General features: G+C 45.9%; 1 protein-coding gene across 9 annotated transcripts in view; it reads left to right on the forward strand.

Annotated features, from left to right (window-relative positions):
* The first annotated feature begins 5,401 nt into the window (after positions 1 to 5,401).
* PXK (PX domain containing serine/threonine kinase like) overlaps positions 5,402 to 24,634 on the forward strand; it is a 110,844-nt gene continuing 91,611 nt past the window's right edge. For 5 of the 9 annotated variants that reach the window (XM_017894166.1, XM_017894162.1, XM_017894169.1 and 2 more), the window contains exon 1: positions 5,407 to 5,611. In XM_017894166.1, coding sequence (XP_017749655.1) covers positions 5,510 to 5,611 — 102 coding nt within the window. In that variant the 5' untranslated portion in view covers positions 5,407 to 5,509. Of the gene's footprint in view, positions 5,612 to 5,729; positions 6,132 to 24,634 lie in introns of those variants that run through there. The other 4 variants (XM_017894163.1, XM_017894165.1, XM_017894171.1 and 1 more) reach the window with 3 other exon arrangements.

Genomic DNA, 24,634 nt, shown 5'->3' on the forward strand with positions numbered 1-24,634 from the left:
CCTCCTTCCTTCCTTTTTTTTTTTTTTTTGCCAGAGTCTTGCTCTGTCGCCCAGGCAGGAGTGCAATGGCACAATCTTGGCTCACTACAACCTCCACCTCCCGAGTTCAAGCGATTCTCCTGCCTCAGCTTCCCGAGTAGCTGGGATAACAGGGGTGTATCACCATACCTGGCTAATTTTTGTACTTTTAGTGGTTTTGCCATGTTGGCCAGGCTGGTCTTGAATTCCTGACCTTAAGTGATCCACCCATCTCAGCCTCCCAAAGTGCTGAGATTACAGGCGTGAGCCACCATGCCTGGCCTTTATTTTTTGTAGAGATAGGGTCTTGCTATGTTGCCCAGGCTGGTCTTGAACTCCTGGCCTCAAGCCATCCGCCTGCCTGAGCCTCCCAAAGTGCTGAGATTACAGGGGTGAACCACTGAGCTCAGACTCACGGTTTTTCTTATTCATGTAGGTAAGCAGCTTGATAGCAGATTACATCTGTCCTGTTTGTTTTAACTCCCCTGTGCCTGACATTGTGTCTGGTATCTAGTGTTCTGTAAGGGGTTTGCTAAAAGATTGAGTGAAATGGGCCGGGTGCAGTGGCTCATGCCTATAATCTCAGCACTTTGGGAGGCCGAGACAGGCAAATCACGAGGTCAGGAGTTTGAGACCAGCCTGAACAACATGGTGAAACCCTGTCTCTACTAAAAATAAAAAAATTAGCCAGGCGTGGTGGCAGGCACCTGTAATCCCAGCTACTCGGGAGGCTGAGGCAGGGGAATTGCTTGAATCGGGGAGGTGGAGGTTGCAGTGAGCCGAGATTGTGCCACTGCACTCCAGCCTGGGCAACAGAGCAAGACTCCGTTTTGGAAAAAAAAAGATTGAGTGAAATGTTCTTTCTCCATATCCTGCTATCCAAATCTCATCCATCCTTAAAGGCCCCTCTCAAACCTCAGTTCTTCCTCAGTTGCCCCATAACCCAGTCTAGTGTCATGACTCTTTTCTTTCTTATCTTCTCATGGTACCCAGTGCCTCAATTTCAGGACTCAATACAGGCTGTCTTGGAGTCACTGTTTCTGTGACAAACTTTCCTATCCTCCTTAAAAATTATTGGATGAAAAGGAGTCTGCTTCTTTTCCATTTTGTCCTCTACAGGACCTGCAATATCGAAAGTCTTCATGTACTACTTACTGACTTTGAAAGAAAAAAAATCACTACTGTGATCATTTATCAAAAACATACGCATGAAGATTGTCATCCGCCAATCACATAATCTTAAATGAAAAAAATCTAATTTGTAAAAGTATGCAAAATGCATTTTTCAGAGCATGTGAAATTTCTTGTAAGTTATGAACTATGGACAAGTTGGTTTCTCTTACAAAAGCATTTGGACTGTGTGTCTGGACGGACTACAGAGAAAATGGAGCTAAACCCCAAAGAAGCCTTCTTCCTGTTACCATCATGACTTTATCTTATGGAAGCAGTCGTCAGAGCACTGGACTCCAGTTGTCTAACATTTTTCCCCCCAATCATACAAGTTAAATACAGAAAAGCATATAGAAGAAATCATCATGATTCTGCTTCTTAGAGGCCCACTGTTCATATTTATTTATTTATTTTTGAGACGGAGTCTCTCACTCTGTCACTGAGACTGGAGTGCAGTGGTACGATATCGGCTCACTGCAACTTCCACCTCTTGGGTTTAAATGATTCTCCTGCCTCAACTTCCTGAGTAGCTGGGATTACAGCTGTGTGCCACCATGTTCTGGCTAATTTTTCTCTAAAAGTAGAGACGGGGTTTCACTATGTTGTCCAGGCTGGTCTCGGACTTCTGACTTCAAGTGATCTGCCCGCCTTGGCCTCTCAAAGTGCTGGGATTACAGGTGTGAACCTCTGCACTCAGCCCATATTTTGATATATTTCCTTCTGGTGTTTGTCCTATAGATATGTTGGGATTATACAGATGCTAAATTGCTTTTTCATTTACTATTATATCAAGAGCATTTCTCAAGATCATAAAATATTATTTAATTATGTGACTTTTTGTTTGTTTATTTATTTATTTATTTATTTATTTATTTATTTATTGTGACAGGGTTTCACTCTGTTGCCCAGGCTGGAATGCAGTGACACAATCTCGGCTCACTGCAGCCTCCACCTTCCGGGGTCAAGTGATCCTCCCACCTCAGCCTCCTGAGTGCCTGGGAGTACAGGCATGCACCACTTAGCCTGGCCTGATTTTAACATTGCCAAAATTCATGATTGCACCAAGATTCGTCCAAAACCCAACTGTTAGTCATTTATCCTTGCATGCTTTTTTTTTTTTTTTTTTTTTTTTTTTTTTGAGACGGAGTCTTGCTCTGTCACCCAGGCTGGAGTGCTGTGGCCGGATCTCAGCTCACTGCAAGCTCCGCCTCCCGGGTTCACCATTCTCCTGTCTCAGCCTCCTGGGTAGCTGGGACTACAGGTGCCGCCACGTCGCCCGGCTAGTTTTTTGTAGTTTTTAGTAGAGACGGGGTTTCACCGTGTTAGCCAGGATGGTCTCGATCTCCTGACCTCGTGATCCGCCCGTCTCGGCCTCCCAAAGTGCTGGGATTACAGGCTTGAGCCACCGCGCCCGGCCTATTTTTTTTTTTTTAACTGATCTCTGATTATTTTCTTAGGATACCCTCCTAGATGCAGAATTACTTGGTCATAGGATAAGAACATTTTCAAAGCCCTTAATACATATTTGTTCTAGCTCCTAGTACTAGGCCTATTACATAGTAGGTACTTAGCAAATAATTGTTGAATGAAATGTATGAATACCTTCCGGAAAGGTTGGGCCAATTTATACTCCCACCTGCAGTAAGAGAAAAGAGCCTTCTCTTGGTCAGTCCGCGTCACGATGGGAGTAATGATTATAGCTGAATTTTGGTTTCTGTGACTCTGGCAGAGAAATAATCTATTTGCCTTAAAACAAAGAAATGAAAGTAAAAAGTTGAATCCTCCCTAAATGACATATGGATTTGCTTTAATAGACTGCTGCTTTTAAACACACTGGCACAAAAATGGAATGCAGGGAGAGTTCTGATTATTTTAGGGCTGAATCATGAAGTTCCATGATTCCTTCTTCACATCTTGCTCTATTGGTTCTTGGCCCATGGGACCAATCTGTCATGGCCACTTGACTCCATGGGGCTGCCCAACCATCCTATTAAGCTTGAGATCTGGAGAAGGGACCCTTTACACATGATGTCAAATTTTGGTGGTGGTGCAATTACCAAGAAAATTTGTTCCCTTATCTAAAATGTAGAAATTTAGTGGAGGCAATTTAAGAGTTAGGAATCTTCCATTCTGTGAGCTGTAGGGGAAGGAGGAAACTAATATTGACTTTGTTTTGTTTGCTTTTCTGGAGATGGTCTTGCTCTGTTGCCCATGCTGGAGTGAAGTGGCATGATCATGGCTCACTGCGGCTTCAACCTCCTGTGCTCAAAAAATTCTCCCACCTCAGCCTCCTGAGTAGTTGGGACCACAGGTGTGAGCCATCATGCCCAGCTATTTTTAAAATTTTTTTGTAGAGACAGGGTCTCACTATATTGCCCAGGCTAAACTCCTGGGCTCAAGTCATCCACTCTCCTCAGCCTCCCAAAGTGCTGGAATTACAAAGGTGAGCCATCACGCCTGACCACGGTTTGAGGTGTTTTTGTTTGTCTGTTTGGGTTTTTTTGGTTTGTTTTTTGTTGTTGTTGTCTTTTTTTTTTTTTTTTTGAGACAGAGTCTCGCTCTGTCCCCCAGGCTGGAGTGCAGTGGCGTGATCTCGGCTCACTGCAAGCTCCACCTCCTGGGTTCATGCCATTCTTCTGCCTCAGTTTCCTGAGTAGCTGGGACTACAGGCGCCCGCCACCACACCCACACACACATTTTTTTGAGACGGGGTTTCACCTTGTTAGCCGGGATGGTCTCGATCTCCTGACCTCGTGATCCGCCTGCCTCGGCCTCCCAAAGTGCTGGGATTACAGGGGTGTGCCACCGCGCCCAGCCTGTTTGTTTTCTGAGACGGAGTCTCACTCTGTCACCCAGGGTGGAGTGTAGTGGTACGATCTTGGCTCACTGCATCCTCCCCCTCCTGCGTTCAAGCAATTCTTCTGCCTCAGCCTCCAGAGTAGCTGGGTCTACAGGCGTGTGCCACCACGCCCAGCTAATTTTTATATTTTTAGTAGAGGGGGTTTTGCCATGTTGGCTAGGCTGGTCTCAAACTCCTGACCTCAGGTGATCCACCCGCGTTGGCCTCCCAAAGTGCTGGGATTGCAAGCGTGAGCAATCATGCCTGACCACCGTTTGAGTTTTTATTATGTGCCAAGCCCCTTCCTGGTCTACTGCATTCCTTGTATTAAACTTTTCATACAAATAATATTATCTCCACTTTGCAAATTGGGGAGTTGGAACTCAGAGAGGTTGGGTAACTTATTAAAGATCACACAGCTGGTAAATGCCAGAGCCATGGAGATGATGGTCCTCTGATTCTAAATTTAACTCTTCACTATCCTGGAATGCCGCCCTAGGAAAGGCCAGTGTGGGTGAAATTTCTAGGTGTGTATGGAGATGGGGGGATGAGGTGGTGCCAGGATTATGGCTTCGGGTTCAGGCAGACTGTGGGCAGATTTAGGGCTGAGAAGTGGATCCCAAGATTCTCTGACTTGACTCTTGGTTTAAATTTCTTCTAGCCCACATGGTGGGATGAAAAACTCCCAAGTCTAAGGGATGTGGTTGAGCAGGCAGTAGGGGCCAAGAGTAGAGGCTAGGGGGTCTCTGGACCATTTTATAGGGTCTCCAGTTCTTAGAGCTTGGGTCTGAGGGTTCTGGGGTCCAAGACCTCCAATTATGGGGTTCAGCTCTTAGGTGTTCAGGCCTGAGGAGCCACGTTCACGAGTCCTTATGAAGTCTCAATCGGAAGGGCTTGTTTCAGAAAGTCTCTGGGTTTGCAGGGCTCAGAATGGGGGTCCCATCCTGAAGGCCCTTTTTCTGAGTTTTAGGGTCGTTGGGTCTGGGGGGGGGTGAGAGAGGTCCAGTTCTGAGGGTTTCAAGATGTACGGTCCCAGAAAAGCCCAGTTCTGAGAGGGGTGGTTTGGAAATCTCGCCCTGAAGATTCCTGGATCCCAGGGCTCAGGACCAGGCGTCCCCGGATCTGAGGATACTGGTGGTGATGGCTTAGGGTGGTGTTCACTGGTCCGAAGCCCGGAGCTAAGGGCACGGGGTCTGCGGTGCGGCTGCGAGGAGCTGGGAAGCGCAAGCCCATGGCAGCCGCAGGGCGGAGGGGCGGGCCAGCGGGAGGCAGTGCTGGCGGCCCCCACACGTACTCCGCTAGGTCGGCGCTAGGACTCCTGGGCGGCGGCAGCGGGGAGGGCGGCGCTAGGACCTCGCGGGCCCGGCGGCGTATGGGGCGGCGCGTGTTGACAGCGGAACGGTGGAGCCGGGCGGGCGGCGGGAGTCGGCGCCTCAGGTTCCTGCCTCGCGTCCCTAGGCGGCGGCGGCCGGGCGTCCGGGGATGGCCTTCATGGAGAAGCCGCCAGCCGGCAAGGTGCTGCTGGACGACACGGTGCCGCTGACAGCAGCCATCGAGGCGAGCCAGAGCCTGCAGTCCCACACGGTGCGCGGCCCAGTGGGCGGGCGGGCGGCGGGGGGCGGCCCCGGGCCGCGAGGGGGCTGCGGGCTGCCTGGCGCGGGCCAGGCAGGGTAGTCTGACGCGGACCGGGCCACGGGGTGGGCGGCCCTGGCCGAGAAGGCTGTGGCGCGCCGCTGGGTCTGGGTCAGGGTCCCCGGGGCCCAGGCGAACGCTGAGGCCCGGAGGGGCCGAGGATGGGGACCGCGGCCCCCGGCGCCGCGGGGTGGAAGGAGCTTGGCGGCGACCAGGAAAGCGACTCCGAGTTGGGGGTGCGGGAGCCTCGGGCTCACCTTGGACCAGGGAAGCAGGAACGAGACCGCTCGGGACCATCCACTTCTGCCCGCTTCCAGCCTTTTCCTTTTTGAGGCCGTGGAATTTCCTCCTTGCAGCTGAGGGTCTGGGTGATGGGGATGAGGGTGTGCCGGGCCAAATGAAGTGTGACTTCAGAGCCTACTTGTTGGGACAGCAGAGTGCAAGTGGCTGGGGTCTACAGCCGCGTTTCCAGGTCAGCCGCTTGGCCCTGGCCCCGGGAAGTAGTGGGGAAGTCAGCGGGGCTGTTAAGCAGGTGTATGAATGTGCTTCTCTAACTTGCTGTTTAGTGGGCAGTGGTAGCATTCATTTGAGTTTAAAATCCACTCGAGTAGCATAAAGGAGTAATAGGTCCTCATAGTAAACGCTAGTAAACGCTGGTAGAGTTCATTTCTGCTACATACACTGTCTTTTATGGGGCTTTAAAACTGGTTGTTTTCATTTGCTTGTACCTTTTTTTTTTGAAAGGCACACTATGCATTATAATTTCCAAGCAATAAATCCAGGAACCAGCAAGAAACCTGGAGCTCCAGCTAGTGGGACTTTTTTGGAAAAGTAATGAATGAGGAGAGAAATTCCTTCAATTGTGATGTTTTGTCAGGCCACCGAATCAGATTCAGACTCAGAGGCTTGTTTGTTTACCATTGCAGTGTGCTTGGGGGGTCATCATGTGGCGGCTAAAGCTCACAATAGCCTTCTGTTTCTCTTTTCCTTCAAGCTCTTCTGATGACTTCAAAGAGACCTTTCATTCTGTTGTATTAAAGTGAGACTTTTTTGAACCTCAGTTTCCTCTTCTGACAGCCATGCTTTGTAGGGCTTGAATTGTTCAAAGCATTCACTTCCAGTTAAGAAAATTACTATCTTTTTAAAAAGTACTATCTATTTCACTCTGCGTATCTTTAATCCTATTCTGTAGACATGTGAGAAGGCACATATAGGACAGAATTTGTTAAACTTGCTATCATTTGTGCCTAAAGGGAGTATGGCTTAAGGGTTGAAATTTAGGATGGGGAGTCAAGAGTAATTCAGCTATTAAATTTGATTTTTGATTTGACTATTGGCAAGTAAGTCTTATAACCTTTCAGGGAATAGAGTCGAGTCTTTTAGGTTTATTTTGTATTGAAAGTAAAGAGATAGATGTTTATAAATACTCACAAGCGTTCCATGATTTCTACAGCCCCAGCCCATGTGCCTACCCACACCTTAATCTTGATTAGTTTGTCCTATAATTACTTCTTTCTTTTTTGTCTTCACCAGGCTACAAGAGGAGGGGCATTTCTCCCTCACTTTGGGGTCTCATTTCCTGGTTTTTGATAGGATTTCAAATGTGTTTATCAAATGACTGAATAATCCAACTTCAACCTTACTATGCCTTTTTTTCTGTTTGTGTAAAAAGGTAATTGTGAACATTGAAAAAATAACTTAGAGATCAGTACTTTAGGTGGCGAAAGATGTAATAGGATTCTGTTTTTATTGTAGTTCTTTTCTGTGTGTGTGTGTGTGTGTGTGTGTGTGTGTGTGTGTGTGTAGAGACAGCGTCTCACCATGTTGTCCAAGCTGGTCTGGAACGCCTGGGCTCAGGCCGTTCTCCTGCCTCAACCCCACAAAGTGCTGGTATACAGACGTGAGCCACCACACCTGGCCCTGCAGATCTTTTCTTTAAAAAATAAAATAATTTATGGTAGAAAATGGCAGTTCTTATAGTGATGACTGAACACAAAGACAATGACTCACAGGAGACCCATAGAGGCAGATGTGGTAGAGTAAAAAACTGTAGCATTCTCTTGCATAATTTTCTGACTGTTCTGTGTTCTTGTCATTTTAGCTGTAAAGTTTGACTGAGAAATGTTGCATCAGCCCTGAACTTTATTGAGAAAATCATATGCTGATGCAAACTTTTTGAACTATTAGTGTCTTATGAGTAAGTCTTTTTTAAAACAGGAACTGTTGGAAATTATTTTGGAAAGTAGTTATTAAGAGTGGCATGTAGAAGAGAAAGGCACTGTTTTTTCTTGGGAAGTCTGAAGATGACTTTCCAGCTTGGTAGCTGAAGGGAGATGGTGTTCCAGAAGTCAGAGCTCTACTCTCCCTTTGAAATGCTGAATCTCTAGGAGGTTACTCCTTGTATGTAGACAGAAACATACAGAGATAGAGACAGACTTGGGGTTGGAAGAGGCAAGACCTTAATACAGGTCTGGGCTGATATTTGCTAGTCACGTGATATAGGCTGGGCAAGTCGCTTAAACCTTTTTGAAGTTTAGTTTTGTCATCTGTAAATGGGAGTAATAAGTGCCTGCCCTGCCTGCTTCCCAAGGTTGTTAGGAAGATCAAATTAAATCATCTTGATGAAGTATTTGTGAAGCGTATTCTTCCTCCCTCCATCTCTTCACTCCCTGACAACATTTGTGCAAAGGGTTAAACACATTAGAGGGCATTATTGCAAGTAAGCTCATTTCTGTCCATAGTTCCTTTCACTTACCAAGTTTAACCTTAGGAAACATATATATATATGTGTGTGTGTATATATATATTTATATATATATATACACACACACATATCTATATATTTTTTAATACCGATGGGGTTCTTGCTGTGTTGTCCAGGCTGATCTTGAACTCCTGGCCTCAAGTGATCCTCCCACCTTGGCCTCCCAAAGTGCTGGGATTATAGGCGTGAGCCACTGCACCCAGCTGGGAAACAGCCTATAACTGAAAATGATTTAGGATTTATGAACTTGGTAGGGAAAAATTCTGTGGTTTGGAAAACTGAGTCACCAGAAGGATGAAGGGAACACAAGGTCACCACCAGAAAGGCATATTTGGATGAGCTACTGGCAGAAAGGACCTGTGTTGGTAGGCGATTCTGTGCTTTGCTGATGCTGATGCATCTTTTTTTTTTTTTTTTTTTTTTTTTTTTTGAGACGGAGTCTCGCTCTGTCGCCCAGGCTGGAGTGCAGTGGCCAGATCTTAGCTCACTTCAAGCTCCGCTTCCCAGGTTTACGCCATTCTCCTGCCTCAGCCTCCCGAGTAGCTGGGACTATAGGCGCTCGCCACCTCGCCCGGCTAGTTTTTTGTATTTTTTTTAGTAGAGACGGGGTTTTACCATGTTAGCCAGGATGGTATCGATCTCCTGACCTCGTGATCCACCCGTCTCGGCCTCCCAAAGTGCTGGGATGACAGGCTTGAGCCACCGCGCCCGGCCATGATGCATCATTTTTATGGAGCAAAATGAATTTAGCATTAAGAGCTAGACCAGCCATCTGCTGCAAGGAAATGAAGCTTCTATAAAATCAGAAAGGCTAGTATTTAGGGGGAGGATGCTTTCAGGTTAGATTTGGAGGAAGGAGGATTTTCCAGACAAAAGGAATTCTGGTGAAAAACCACACAGGTGAGTTGTGAGAAAATTTGGGAGGACCAAGAGAGGACAAGGGAAAGATAAGTTATTGGCTACATAAAAGGGAAAACTTTAAAGTCAGTACACTAAAAAAATGCTTACCTAGCTGAAATAGAAACCAGAGGAAACAGACAGTTTTGGAAAGCGCTGTTATCAAATGTGCATATCCGATTTTTGCTGGTAGGTAGGCTATGTGTGATAGCTTTTCATCTCAGTTTTCTCCTTTTTTTGGGGGGTGGGGGATGGAGTCTCACTGTGTCACCAGGCTAGAGTGCAGTGCTGCAATCTCAGCTCACTGCAGCTTCTGCCTTCCGGGTTCAGGTGATCTCCTTCCTCAGCCTCCCAAGTAGCTGGGATTACAGGCATGCACCACCACGCCCGGCTAATTTTTGTATTTTTAGTAGAGACGGGTTTTCACCATGTTGACCAGGTTGGTCTTGAACGCCTGACCTCAGGTGATCCACCCGCCTCGGGCTCCTAAGGTGCAGGGTTTACAGGTTTGAGCCACCATGCCTGCTCAACAGAAATAAATATTTCTCTTTTTAAAATATTCTTCTGTGGAGTTCATCTGGATCAGGGACTATTTATCTTCCATTTGGACATTTTGTTTTTGAGAAACAGTAATTATAGTGATAGTTAAGGCACAACAGAGAACATTTTTTAAAAATCTGTGGGAAAGGTAATATTACATGTTAAAATCTTTACTGAAAATGGATCTCTCCTTGAACTTTTGATATTTGGAAACTGCATTCCTACATAGTTTATTTATTCAGCTATACTCATTCATTCAACAAAAATGTATTAAATACCTATGTGCCAGGCACATGCTAGAGATAGAATGGTGAACCAGACAGCTCCTGCGTCCATGGAGCCTTTGTTATGTTGGATTCTGAGGTCTTTTTTTTTTTCATTGTGAGACAGGGTCTTGCTCTGTCACCCAGGCTGGAGTGCAGGATCACAGCTCACGGCAACCTGAATCTCCTGGCTCAAGCAATCCTCCTGCCTCAGCCTCCTGAGCAGCTGGGACTATAGGCATGCACCACCATACCTGGCTAATTTTTTGATTTGTAGTAGAGATGGGGTTTTGCTATGTTGTCCAGGTGGGTCTCAAACTCCTGAGTTCAAGTGATCCTCCTGCCTTGGCCTCCCAAAATGCTGGGATTATAGGCGTGAGCCACTGTACCTGGCCTCAACTAGGATCTTTACCATTCATGAAACAGATTTTTTTTTTTTTTTTTTTTTGAGATGGAGTCTTGCTCTGTTGCCCGGGCTGGAGTGCAGTGGCATGATCTCGGCTCACTGCAAGCTCTGCCTCCCGGGTTCAGGCAGTTCTCCTGCCTCAGCCTCCCAAGTAGCTGGGACTACAGGCGCCCACCACCACGCCCAGCTAATTTTTTTGTATTTTTAGTAGAGACAGGGTTTCACCTGTTAGCCAGGATGGTCTCGATCTCCTGACCTCGTGATCCACCCGCCTCAGCCTCCCAAAGTGCTGGGATTACAGGAGTGAGCCACCGTGCCCGGCCGAAACAGATGGTTTTAGTGGCTTGGTTTATTGAACTTCAGCTTCTTATCAGTGACCTGACCCTTTTTATAGACTTTTAAACTCTATTTATTTATTACCAGAATAACTATTGAAATATAATGCAAAATTAGGAGACATTGTTGCTTTCAGATCCTGAAATTTTAAGGTAATCTAGTACTCAGTATCAGAATTTGAACTTCCTTTTAGAATGCTATTTATTTGAGTCAAAAAAATATTCTTTTAAAGATGTTTGCATAGTGTGTGATAGTTAACTTGCAGCACTTCCCTTTTTTCTTTAGAATTCCAAGTTATACTGAATACTTAAAAAATTTTTCTTAGCCAGGGATGGTGGCTCACACTTGTAATCCCAGCACTTTGGGAGGCCGAGGCAGGTGGATCATATGAGGTCAGGAGTTCGAGACCAGCCTGACCAACATGATAAAACTCAGTCTCTACTAAAAATACAAAATTAACTGGGCGTGGTGGTGCATGCCTGTAGTCCAGCTACTTGGGAGGCTGAGGCAGGAGAATTGCTTTAACCCGGTAGGTGGAGGCTGCAGTGAGCCAAGATCACACCATTGCACTCTCAGTCTAAAAAAAAAAAAAAAATTTCTTTAGTCCGGGCACAGTGGTTCATGCCCGTAATCCTAGCACTTTGGGAGGCTGAGGCGGGTGGATCACCTGAGGTCAGCAGTTCCAGACCAGCCTGGCCAACATGGTGAGACTCCGTCTCTACTAAAAATACAAAAATTAGCCAGGTGTGGTGGGGTGTGCCTGTAGGCCCAGCTACTTGGGAGGCTGAGGCAGGAGAACTGTTTTAACCTGCGAGACAGCGGTTGCAGTGAGCCAAGATTGAGCCATTGTACTCCAGCCTAGGTGACAGAGCAACACTCTGTCTCAAAAAAATATATATATTCTTTTAAAGATGTTTGCATAGTGCATGGTAGTTAACTTGCAGCACTTCCTTTTTTTTTTTTTTTTTTTTTTTTTGAGATGGAGTCTCGCTCTGTCGCCCCGGCTAGAGTGCAATGGCACGATCTCGGCTCACTGCAACCTCTGCCTCCCAGGGTCAAGCAATTCTCTGCCTCAGCCTCCTGAGTAGCAGGGATTACAGGCACGTACCATCATGCCTGGCTAATTTTTTTTGTATTTTTAGTAGAGACGGAGTTGCACCATCTTGGCCAGGCTGGTGTTGAACTCCTGACCTCGTGATCCACCCGCCTTGGCTTCCCAAAGTGCTGGGATTACAGGCGTGAGCCACCGCGCCCAGCCTTTTTTTTCTTTTTTTTGAGCTGGAGTCTTGCTCCCCGATGGGAGTGCAGTGGCATGATCTTGGCTCACCACAACCTCTGCCTCCGGGGTTCAAGCAATTCTCCTGCTTCAGCCTCCCTAGTAGATGAGATTACAGGCACCCACCACCACACCTGGCTAATTTTTGTATTTTTAGTAGAGACAGGGTTTCACCATGTTGTCCAGGCTGGTAACTCCTGACCTCAGGTGATCTGTCTGCCTTGGCCTCCCAAAGTGTTGGGATTACAGGTGTGAGCCACTACACTCGGACATCTTGCAGCACTTACACACATTATAATAAAATATAAGAGCAGTTATTTGCTGGGCATCTATTCTATGTGGTTATGTATTTTTCCCCACTTGTCCTGGAAATCTGAGATAGATGCAGTCTTAAAACCCTGAGTTGAAAGCTTTTAGGTACTGGTAATTAGTTCCTTAGAGATTGTAAGTTGTCTCTGCCTATGGAAGATGTTGGTTTTGTTGTTGTTGTTGGGGTTTGTGGTCTTTTGTTTTGTTTTGTTTTGTTTTGAGATGTAGTCTTACTCTGTTGCCCAGGCTGGAGTATAGTAGTGTGATCTCGCCTCACTGCCATCTCCACCTTCCAGGTTCAAGTGATTCTCCTGCCTTGCCTCTCAGGTAGCTGGTATTACAGGCGCCAGCCACCACGCCTGGCTAATTTTTGTATTTTTAGTAGAGACGAGGTTTTACGATGTTGGCCAGGCTGGTCTTGAACTCCTGACCTCAAGTGATCTGCCCGCCTCAGCCTTCCAAAGTGCTGGGATTACAGGCATGAGCCACCGTGCCTGGCCAGAAGTTGTTTTTTTTTGCAGCCTAATTTATGGGCTGGTGATACTCAATCCCCGTATATCACCTGTTTTGAGGACTATCCCATGAGAAAGGTTTCTCGTAATAGGAATATAAATCCGAGTACCTGACTATAATTACTAGGAAGAAATCTAAGATTCTGGGGCTGCAGTTTATTTTATGTGAAAAGATAGTTACATGTTTTGCTTCCCTAGGGAACGGTGGAAAGAGCCACCTATGTGTACTTAGCTTCCATGTGGATTGTGATCTTGAGATCGTTCAATACATAGATTTTTTTTTTTTTTTGTTTGAGACGAGTTTCACCTGTTGTTCCCAGGCTGGAGGCTGCCTAACTGGCGCTGATCTCAGCTCACCGCCTCCCGGGTTCAAGTGATTCTCCTGCCTCAGCCTCCCGAGTAGCTGGGATTACAGGCGACTGCCACCACGCCCGGCTAATTTTTTTTGTATTTCTGGTAGAGACGGGGTTTCACCCTGTTGGCCCGGCTGGTCTTAAACTCCTGACCTCAGGTGATCCACCCACCTCGGCCTCCCAAAGTGCTAGGATTGCAGGCCCAAACCACTGTGCCCAGCCAATTTTTTTTTTTTTTTAAGACAGGGTGTCACTCTGTCAGCTGGGCTGGTGGGCAGTATGGAGCAATCGTGGCTCATTGTAGCCTTGACCTCTCCAGCTCGAACAGTCCTTCTGCCTCAGCCTCCTGAGTAGCTGGAACTACAGGCACACATCACAACACCTGGCTAATTTTTAAATTTTCTGTCCAGACAGGGCCTCCCTATGTTGCCCAGGCTGGTCTCAAACTCTTGGCCTCAAGTGATCCTCCCATCTTGGTCTCCCAAAGTGCTGGGATTACAAGTGTGAGCCTCTGCACCCAGCCTAGATTGTTGATTGAAAGTTTAAGCCCGGGTGTGGTGGCTCATGCCTGTAATTCCAGCACTTTGGAAGGCTGAGGTGGGTGGATCACCTGAGGTCAGGAGTTCAAGACCAGCCTGACCAACATGGAGAAACCCCGTCTCTACTAAAGATACAAAGTTAGCTGGGTGTGGTGGCGCATGCCTGTAATCCCAGCTACTCGGGAGGCTGAGGCAGGAGAATCCTTGAACCTGGGAGGTGGAGGTTGCGGTGAGCCGAGATCCCACCATTGCACTCCAGCCTAGGCAACAAGAGCGAAACTCGGTCTCAAAAAAAAAAAAAAAAAAAAAAAGAGTTTAAATGGGTTTGTTTGGAGCAAGTAAAATAAACCCCTCTGTTCCTCCTGCAGGGCAAGTAGTGGTTTCTTTTTAGGCTGCTAGAGATTATAGGAAATGAAGCTCTTTTATGTTCCAGCTTTTGGCACCCTGAGAAAGGGGGAGATGGATTCCATTTTAGAAGTCATAAGAGCTTAAGTGTTTGGGATACCAGAGGGGAGTAAAAGCATTTTCCTTTGTTTTTTTCCTTAAACTAGAAGTCATTCTTATCGGTGCCTTCCTTTGCAAGCACCAAGGATGTACCGGGGGAAATTAAAGTTGACTCCTCTTCAGAAGAGATGAGAGTGGCCCTTCATTTGTGGTTTGAACCTTTTGACTTAGGAGTATGGAACCAAGTGCTTTATCTTTGGTAAATACTTGGACCTCAGGAGGAGGATAGTTTCTTCAGATTGACCATTTAGCCTCCAGCTCACCTTGCTGACAACCACATTTAGGGTAAGCAACCATTTTTAGCTGAAGTTAAAATATCAAGTGTTTTGAGTCAGGCATGGTGGCTCATGCCTGAAATCCCAGCACTTTGGGAGGCCGAGGCAGGCAGACCACTTGAGGTCAGGAGTTTGAGAACAGCTTGGCCAACATGGTAAAGCCCCGTCTCTACTAAAAGTACAAAAATTAGCTGGGAGTGGTAGCACATGCCTGTAATCCCAGCTACTTGGGAGGCTGAGGCAGCAGAATTGCTTGAACCCAGGGGACGGAGGTTGCAGTGAGCCGAGATCGTGCCACTGCACTGCAGCCTGGATGAGAGTGAGACTCCATCTCAAAAACAAAACAAAACAAAACTTTATATAATTCACATACCATATGAGTCACTCATTTAAAACATACAATTCAATGGCTTTTGGTGTATTTACAGAGTTGTGTATTCATCACCACAATCAATCTTAGAACTTTTTTTTTTTTTTGTGAGAAGGAGGCTCGCTTTGTTGCCCAGGCTGGAGTGCAGTGGTGTGTGATCTTGGCTCACTGCAACTTTCGCCTCCCGGGTTCAAGTGATTCTCCTGCCTCAGTCTCCTGAGTAGCTGGGACTACAGGCATCCGCTACCACGCCTGGCTAATTTTTGTATTTTTAGTAGAGATGGGATTTCACCATGTTGGCCAGGCTGGTCTCAAACTCCTGACCTCAGGTGATCCAGCTGCCTCAGCCTCCCAAAGTGCTGAGCCACAACACCCAGCCAGAACATTTTCAGTACCCCAAAAAGAAACCTTAGTCATCACCCTGTTTTATAACTCAGAATGTTACTTTTTTTTAAACCTACAAGGCTACTAAACTAATTTAATATAAACACCTGTTTACCAAACTCCAAGAAACAACCAAGTTTTATTGTTATCGGAATTGTTTCAGAATATATTCTAAGCACAAGTTCTTTAGCTCTTTGGGCCCAACTCCTTTAAGGATCTCATCAGAGGTACTGCTTCCCTATTCATAAATACCCATAAACATGTCTTTGTGACCTCTCAGAACCTCACTGACCTGAAGCCCTTTCTTAGGCTTTGGGTCTTAGGGTAAGAATCACTGTTGGAAAAACTTTTTTAGGCCAGGCATGGTGGCTCTTGTCTGTAATCCTAGCACTTTGAGAGGCTGAGGTGTGTGGATGGCTTGAGTTCAAGGCCAACCTGGGCAACATGGTGAAACCCCGTCTCTACTAAAAATACAAAGATTAGCCAGGTGGATGGTGCATGCCTGCAGTCCCAGGCTATTCGGGAAGCTGAGGCACAAGAATCGCTTGAACCTGGGAGGCAGAGGTTGTAGCGAGCTGAGATCGTGCCAGTGCACTCCAGCCTGGGCGACAGAGTGAGAGTCTGTCTCCAAAAAAAAAAAAACAAAAAACAACCAAAACAAACAAACAAACAAAACAGAAAGAAAAGGAAAACGTTTTAAAACTGTAAACTTGGAGTATTACTTATTTTAGTTGGTGTTAGTGAAATATGTGCATCTGAAAAAAATGTACTATAATATACCAAATGCCAAATGTACTATAATACCAAAATATCCTACTTTAAGAAAACCCTGTATTTAGAACAATAGATAACTATGTCCTCTTAGTTTGAAAACAAGTTGCTTTGGGTTGCAGCTTGCCTGGTGCGTTTCAGTGTGTGCACAGATGACTTATTAGACAGTAGCCTGGGGAAGGGCAAAGGGCTCTGTGCGGGAGAGCAGGGTTCTGGAGCACTAGCCATGGCTCCACCTGCTGTCACAGCACCTCTTTATAATATTTAAACAAGGCTGCTCACATTTCTTTGATGTGTTCATCAGAAGTAGGTCATTTCTCCTCATAATTCAGATGAGGATTTTTTGCTGGACTGGGGGAAGTCAATGGAGTGTTGGTATGGGAGAATCCTGGATCTCAAAATGTCTAAGAGCCACCTATAGTGGTGAAAAGGGAAGCAGTGTCGTTCTTGGTCATTCATTGCCTTCCTTTTGAGCCTGCCCTTCCGCCAGGTAACAAATGATTCCTGGGCAGGGACTCATTGCACTTTAGTCCTGCACGTGTTCCTCTTGGCAGAAGTAGAGAGAAATGAAGCCAGAAAGAAATGGGCCTGCTCGGCTGGACACGGTGGCTCAAGCCTGTAATCCCAGCACTTTGGGAGGCCGAGCCGTGAGCGGGCGCTCACGAGGTTCAGGAGATCGAGACCCATCCTCGCTATATGGTGAAACCCCGTCTTACTAAAAATTACAAAAAACTAGCGGCGAGGTGGCGGGCGCCTGTGTCCCAGCTACTTGGTGAGGCTGAGGCAGGAGAATGGCCGTAAACCTGGGGGCGGAGCTTTTGCAGTGAGCTGAGCTCCCGGCCACTGCACTTCCAGCCTGGGCGACAGAAGCAAGGGCTCGTCTCCAAAAAAAAAAAAAAAAAAGAAATGGGCCTGCTCACACCAGACCTCTAGCATCAGACCAGCACCACAGCACCCTGCTGGTCTGCGAGAGCACAGGGAATGGCTGAGTGTCACACTGCCATGCTGTAGGCATCTATGCATATGACCATGTAGCCCACCATATTCACCAGCAACCTGGCACTGGTTTATTCCACATTCCACAGGCACTTCTCAAGCTCCTGCTCTTTGATGAGCATTGTGGTCTCTAGGAGTGCACTGGTGAGCAGTCGCTGCTCTAGGGGCTCTCATGCTGTTGAGGGTGGACAGGAATGTCTGTGCATAGAGGACCCACCTCTGCTTCTTCCCACTGTAGATGGTAAGGGGCACAGGCAGCTTATTCTACCTCTTTGAGGCTTGTTTTTTTTTTTTTTCTCTAAATCCAGACTTTATTGTCTATGTATTGCTGTGTTGATTCAGTTTCAAACTAGCCCAGTCCCTGGCACATAGATAGTAAGCATGCAGCAAACATTTGCTGAATAAGTGAATTTGAGAATGAATGCCATTATTGGAGGTAAAGCTCTTGTGTACTACTACTGACCATTGTACCTACCAAATGGGTTACGGGGTACTTCTGCTTCTTGTCTGCCAAACTGAATATAATTTTCCTTCCTCTGAAATTCCCATAGAGTATATCTGCCTCAAAGGTACACTCATTTTATACACCTATTATTTCTTACTACCTTGTTTTCTGTTTATAACCCCCCTCCCCCAATCCCACCCAGGTAAAACTGTATATAATTGGGAAGAGTAACAATGGCTTAATGACCTTGAACAAATTGCTGCTTGATTTCTCCAGCCTCAGTTTTTTCATCTGTAATGTGAGGATAGAAAGAGTATGTTAGGACTGCTATAAGGATTAACCGAGCTGATCCACATGGAGTATTCAGAACAAAGCCCAGCACATAAGTGTCATTTGTTTTGCTGTTTATTACTGTTGTATTTGCCAGGGCACTCGCTTATTATCTAGTGCTTTTTCGGCATTCAAATATATGTTTTGAATGGGAAAAGGAAAATTATTTATTTAAAAGTTTCTCTCACTGTCAACTGTGATTACTTTGCTAATAAGTGGCAAAAAACATCAGTGACACCTCAAAGAGCAGGTTTCCCCCTGTTTTTTCCTTTTTACCCTGGAGTAACATGTTTTGACAGCCATGCTTGGGAGATGCAGCTCAGGACCTCCTTACCAGGCTGCAGATCTGGCTATTGGTGTTCAATGGTGATGGAATAGGTGAGTGGTCAGCTGAATAGGCGTGGTGGCTTATGCCTGTAATCCCAGCACTTTGGGAAGCCAAGATGGGCAGATCACCTGAGGCCAGGAGTTCAAGACCAGCCTGGTCAACATGGTGAAACCCCATCTCTACTAAAAATCCACAGATAATTAGCCAGGTGTGGTGGCGGGCACCTGTAATCCCAGCTACTCGGGAAGCCGAGGCAGGAGAATTGCTAGAACCTGGGAGGCGGAGGCTGCAGTGAGTTGAGATCGCACCATTGCACCCCAGCCTGGGCAACAAGAGCAAAATTCTGTCTCAAAACAAAACAAAGCAAAAGACAAGTGGGCAGGCCACAGTGCTCAGCCATGAGCTCCCCAGACCTGAAGGGAGGCATCCCCTAGCAAATGCCCATTTCAGCTCTTCCTCTCCCAGCTTTTATTAATCCCTAAAGGGGTTCCAACATCAGTACACAGACATTTGATCTCAGGAACATTAACAGATACTTACCAAGAGTCTTCTGGGTGCCAGGCACTGTGCTGCCTGTTAAGATAAAAAGATGAATGAAGCAGGGAGCTGACATCCTAGTCAATATAGCAGCCACAAAAGCAAAGATGAAGCAAAGTACTATACTAAAGGGCCCCTCTGCCTGGGAGAGCAGGGCACAGGGAAGAGGCTGGTCAGGTCCTCCCTGGGGCTTAGGGAACTCGGAGCGGTTAACAGAGGAGCCAGCATTTCAGAGAAAACATTCTAAATCAGTATGCCTCAGCCTTTTCTAACTTGCAAACTCCTTTCATAGTAATAGGGAATGGTACAAACTTTCTCTGGAAGTGATTTTAAATATAAAAAAAATTTTATTTAGATCAGTATATTACTAAAAATTATATCGTTTGGGATCTGAACTATATATATTTTTAAATCATGATCAGAGGAATACAACTTAAGGCCCTGAGAGCATCTTCAGACAACTTGTAGAATTACCATTTTTATGATAATTCTCACTTGTATTTCTAACTTCTCACTAACATGTGTTTTGTCATTGGCATTACTTGAGCCTACATTTAGTCAGTGGTTTATTATGGATGTAAATGAAATCATATATGACTAAGAGCAAAGTCAATTAAAATATTGTGTAATGGTAAAAACTGTGATAAACCAACTGAGTTATGAACATACTCATGACTTCCACAACTCATCCCATACTTACTATGTGTCCGTTTGGAAGCTCCTACTCTATTCTAGGTTAAAGGGAAAAAATATTTATTTTATTTTATTATTTTTTATTTTTTTTGAGACGGAGTCTCGCTCTGTCGCCCAGGCTGGAGTGCAGTGGCCGGATCTCAGCTCACTGCAAGCCCCGCCTCCCGGGTTTACGCCGTTCTCCTGCCTCAGCCTCCCGAGTAGCTGGGACTACAGGCGCCCGCCACCTCACCCAGCTAGTTTTTTGTATTTTTTAGTAGAGACAGGGTTTCACCGAGTTAGCCAGGATGGTCTCGATCTCCTGACCTCGTGATCCGCCCGTCTCGGCCTCCCAAAGTGCTGGGATTACAGGCTTGAGCCACCGCGCCCGGCCGAGGGAAAAAATATTTATGTTATTGTTTTATCGATATTTAAGTTATTATTTTTAAAAAGTAGAAACAAAAGCTTTATAGCCTTTAACACATAAATCCTGAAACACCTTCTGGGGCCTCTCACTGTTCATCCTCTTCCAAACTCCTAGTAACCCACCATAAGGATCTCAGTTTAAAAATCTGAAGAATGATTCTTCTCTAAGGCCAAGGTTGCATTTGTAGACTTCAGGAGTTCATTAGTTCATTCAGCAGATACTGCTGTGAGTATGCCCTGTGTTCCTGGCATGGCCTAGGCACTTGGGGTACAGGTCTAAGCAAGACAGACTTGGTTCCTGCCTTTGTTTGTTCATTCATTCCAACTGGGTTTATTGGGGAAGATTCTGGTGTGGCGTAAAAGACAGAAAAGGAAGATTAGGCTGGGCGCGGTGGCTCAAGCCTGTAATCCCAGCACTTTGGGAGGCTGAGGCGGGCGGATCACGAGGTCAGGAGATCGAGACCATCCTGGCTAACGTGGTGAAACCCCGTCTCTACTAAAAAATACAAAACTAGCCGGGCGAGGTGGCAGGCGCCTGTAGTCCCAGCTACTCGGGAGGCTGAGGCAGGAGAATGGCGTGAACCCGGGAGGCGGAGCTTGCAGTGAGCCGAGATCCGGCCACTGCACTCCAGCCCGGGCCACAGAGCGAGACTCCGTCTCAAAAAAAAAAAAAAGGAAGATTAGAGCCAATTGTGGGGCCTCCTAGATGCCAGGCTAAGGAATCTGAACAACAGTGAGGGGGTTTGGGTGGATGTGTGGCTTATAAAAGTGGTATTTTAGGAAGCTTAATTTGCTGTGTGCAAGGTGCAGTGGAAAGGATGAAGGAAGGAGAGAAAAGAGTCAAGGGTGCTAATGGAACAGTGAAGTTAGAGAGGCCACAGCTCAGGTCTGTGGCAGGGAGAGGGGAGGAACACAATAAAGGAAAAGTCTGCCAAGTAGAGGCCACAAGGGAAACAGAGACACCAGGAAATGATTAGAGAAGTAGTACAAGGTAGATGAAGGGTAGCTGGTTTTCCCAGGAAGATGATGAGTCTAAGTTTGGTTTTAGACACCTTGAGTAATACTGAAAGGGGAGTGTTACTTGTCATAATAGATGACATTGTTTAAGCATTCACTATATGCCAAGCCAAGTGCTTTATAGTAATTCTATAATTATTTTTCTTTTTTCTTTTTCGTTTTTTTTTTCTTTCTGAGACAGAGTCTCACTCTGTCACCAGGCTGGAGTGCAGTAGTGTGCTCTTGGCTCATTGTAGCCTCAAACTTCTGGGCTCAAGCGATCCTCCCACTTCAGCCTCCTGAGTAGTTAGGACCACAGCCTCGCACTACCACACCTGGCTAATTGTGTCCTTTTTTTGGGTGGGTGGGGTGGGGGGGGCGCAGAGTCTGGCTCTGTCATCCAGGCTGCCGGGCAGTGGCGCGATCTCGGCTCACTGCAACCTCCGCCACCCAGGTTCAAGCCATTCTCCTTCCTCAGCCTCCCAAGTATCTGGGACTACAGGCACGTGCCACCACGCCCGGCTAATTTTTTTGTATTTTTAGTAGAGATGGGGTTTCACCATGTTGGCCAAGGTGGTCTCGAACTCCTGACCTCAAGTGATCTGCCTGCCTCGGCTTCCCAAAGTGCTGGGATTACAGGTGTGAGCCACCATGCCCGGCCATGTTCATTCTTTATAAAGACGAGGTCTCACTATGTTGCCCAGGCTGGTCTCGAACTCCTGGGCTCAAGGGATTAGATAATTCTTTCTCTCTCTGTTTCTCTTTCTGGTCAACTTTGTTGAAGTAAAATTTACATACAATGAAATTCACCAATTTTAAGTAAACAATTTGATAAATCTTGACAAATATATATATGCACACCCACTTCCATCACTCCAGTTGTTTCCTTGGTGCCCCTTTGCAGACCCTGCCCTCCTTCTGGTCCCTGGGAACTACTGATCTGTTTTCTGTTACCATTGTTTCATCCTTTCTATTAATAGAATATTATCTATAAGTGGAATCTTATACAATATTGTCTTGTTTTTGGTCTGGCTTCTTTCACTTAACATAAAGCTTTGAAATTCTTCTATGATGTTATGTGTTTCTTTTTATTACTGAGTAGTATTCCATTGTATGGATTTAACATTAATTTGTTATCCATTCACCAGTTGGTAGATATTTGGGTTATTTCCAGTTTGGGGCTATTATGAATAGAGCTGCCATGAATATTTGGGTAAAGTCTTTGTGTAGATATATATTTTCATTTCTCCTAAGTGAATGCCTAGGAATGGAATTGCTGATTGATAGGCTAAATGTATGTTTTAACTTTATAAGAAATTGCCAAACTTTTCTAGATTTTTGTTTTACCTTCATGATAGTTTGAATTGCATGTGTTATTATCCCAATTTTTTTAGTTGAAGAAAATGAGGTGCAAAAAGGGCAAGAATGAAGGTTTCTATGAGGCTAGTGAACTTTGTTTTGTTTTGTTTTTTTGAGACTGAGTCTCACTCTGTTGCCCAGGCTGGAGTGCAATGGTGCAAACTCGGCTCACCCCAACCTTCACCTCCCGGATTCAAGTGGTTTTCCTGCCTCCCAAGTAGCTGGGGCTATAGGCATGTGTGACCACGCCTGGCTAATTTTTGTGTTTTTTCAGTAGAGATGGGGTTTTGCTATGTTGGCCAGGCTGGTCTCGAACTCTGACCTCAAGTCATCCACCTACCTCTGCCTTCCAAAGTGCTGGGATTACAGGTGTGAGCCACCGTACCCGGCTGACTAGTGAACTTTGAATGAAAGAGGTAAGAGTTGGCAGCCATCCCTAAGCTGAACTGTTGTCAGGACCTGCAGAGTGGTGGACCTGATTGATGGCTCCACTATGCATTGGTTGAAAGAGGATGAGCTATGGTCCCCTTCTGAACCACAGAACCAGACAATGATTTGTGTGACATCTTCTCAGTTCTTCCATTCTGGCTGCATAGGGATGGAGTTAATTCACTACATACAACAGAGGCCTTAGGGCAGTGCTATCCAATGGAAATATAATGCTAGCCACATATGTAACTTTACATTTGCTAGTAGCCAATTAATTTAATTATATTTAACCCAGTATATCCAAAATATTATAATTTCAACATGCAATCGTTGTAAAAATTATTACTATGCTACCTGCAGTGACTAATGCCTGTAATCTCAGCACTTTGGCAGGCTGAGGAGGGAGGATCGCTTGAGGTCAGGAGATCAAGACCAGCCTAAACAACATAGCAAGACCTAGTCTCTACAAAACTTAAAAAAAAAAAAAAAGTTAGGTGTGGTGGTGCACACCTGTAGTCTCAGCTACTCAGGAGGCTGAGTAGAAGAATCCCTTGAGCCCAGGCGGTGGAGGCTGCAGTGAGCTATGTTTGTACCACTACACTCCAGCCTAGGTAACAGAGTGAGACCCTGTATTTTTTTTTAATTAATATATTTTATATTCCTCTTGTCATAAAAGCATTTGAAATCTGGTGTGTATTTTACAATTACAGCATATCTCTATTGGGAGTAGCCACATATCAGGTGCTCAGTAGCCACATATTGCTTATGGCTGCTATACTGAGCAGCACAGATACAGACATTAAAAATAATATCTGCTAGGCATGGTAGCTCATGCCTGTAGCCCCAGTTACTAGGGAGGCTGAGGCGGGAGGATCACTTGAGCCCAGGAGTTCAAGGCTGCAGTGAGCTATGATCGCACCACTGCACTCCAGCCTAGGCAACAGAGCCAGACCCCATCTCCAAAAGAAATTAAAAATATATAAAATCCCAAGTGTATTGTTATGGAAAGAGATCCATCTTATATTAAGTGAGAGAAAAAGCAAGTCATAACACACTATGTTTAGTGTGCTTTCATTTTCTTTCTTTTTTTTTTTTGAGATAGAGTCTCGCTCTGTTGCCCAGGCTGGAGTGCAGTGGCGCCATCTCAGCTCACTACAACCTCTGCCTCCCAGGTTCACGTGATTCTCCTGCCTCAGCCTCCTGAGTAGCTGGGATTACAGGCACGCGCCACCACGCCCAGCTAATTTTTGTATTTTTTTAGTAGAAACGGAGTTTCACCATATTGGTCAGGCTGGTCTCAAACTCCTGACCTTGTGATTCACCCACCTCAGCCTCCCGAAGTGCTGGGATTACAGGCGTGAGCCACTGTGTCCAGCCAGTATGCTTTCATTTTCATAAATATCTTTTTTTTTTTTTGAGATGGAGTCTCACTATCACCCAGGCTGGAGTGCAGTGATGTGATTTCGGCTCACGGCAACCTCTGCCTCCCGGGTTCAAGCAATTCTCCTGCCTCAGCCTCCAGAGTAGCTGGGATTACTGGCGCCTGCCACCACGCCTGGCTAATTTTTGTATTTTAGTAGAGACGGGGTTTCACCATGTTGGCCAGGCTGGTCTCGAACTCCTGACCTCAGATGATCCACCCTCCTCAGCCTCGCAGAGTGCTGGGATTACAGACGTGAGCCACAGCACCTGGCCACATTTTCATAAATATCTGTGTTTGTGCCTGCAAATAAACAGTCTGTAACTGCACACTCTCCGATATTGTAGCCACTAGACTAATAAAATTAAGCTAAAAATTCAGTCCCTTCGTCACCCTATCCACATTCCAAGAGCTCAGTAGTCCCTTGCGCATAGTGGCTACCATATCGGATATCAAACCTTAGGTCACTGCTCTCTTCAAACTGCTGAACTGGTTGAGAAAGACTGAGCTTAATGTCTAGAACCTGCTGGCCCTGCAG

The sequence above is a fragment of the Rhinopithecus bieti genome, unplaced genomic scaffold, assembly GCF_001698545.2.
Source record: "Rhinopithecus bieti isolate Rb0 unplaced genomic scaffold, ASM169854v2 scaffold_21649, whole genome shotgun sequence".
Classification (NCBI taxonomy): Eukaryota; Metazoa; Chordata; class Mammalia; order Primates; family Cercopithecidae; genus Rhinopithecus; species Rhinopithecus bieti.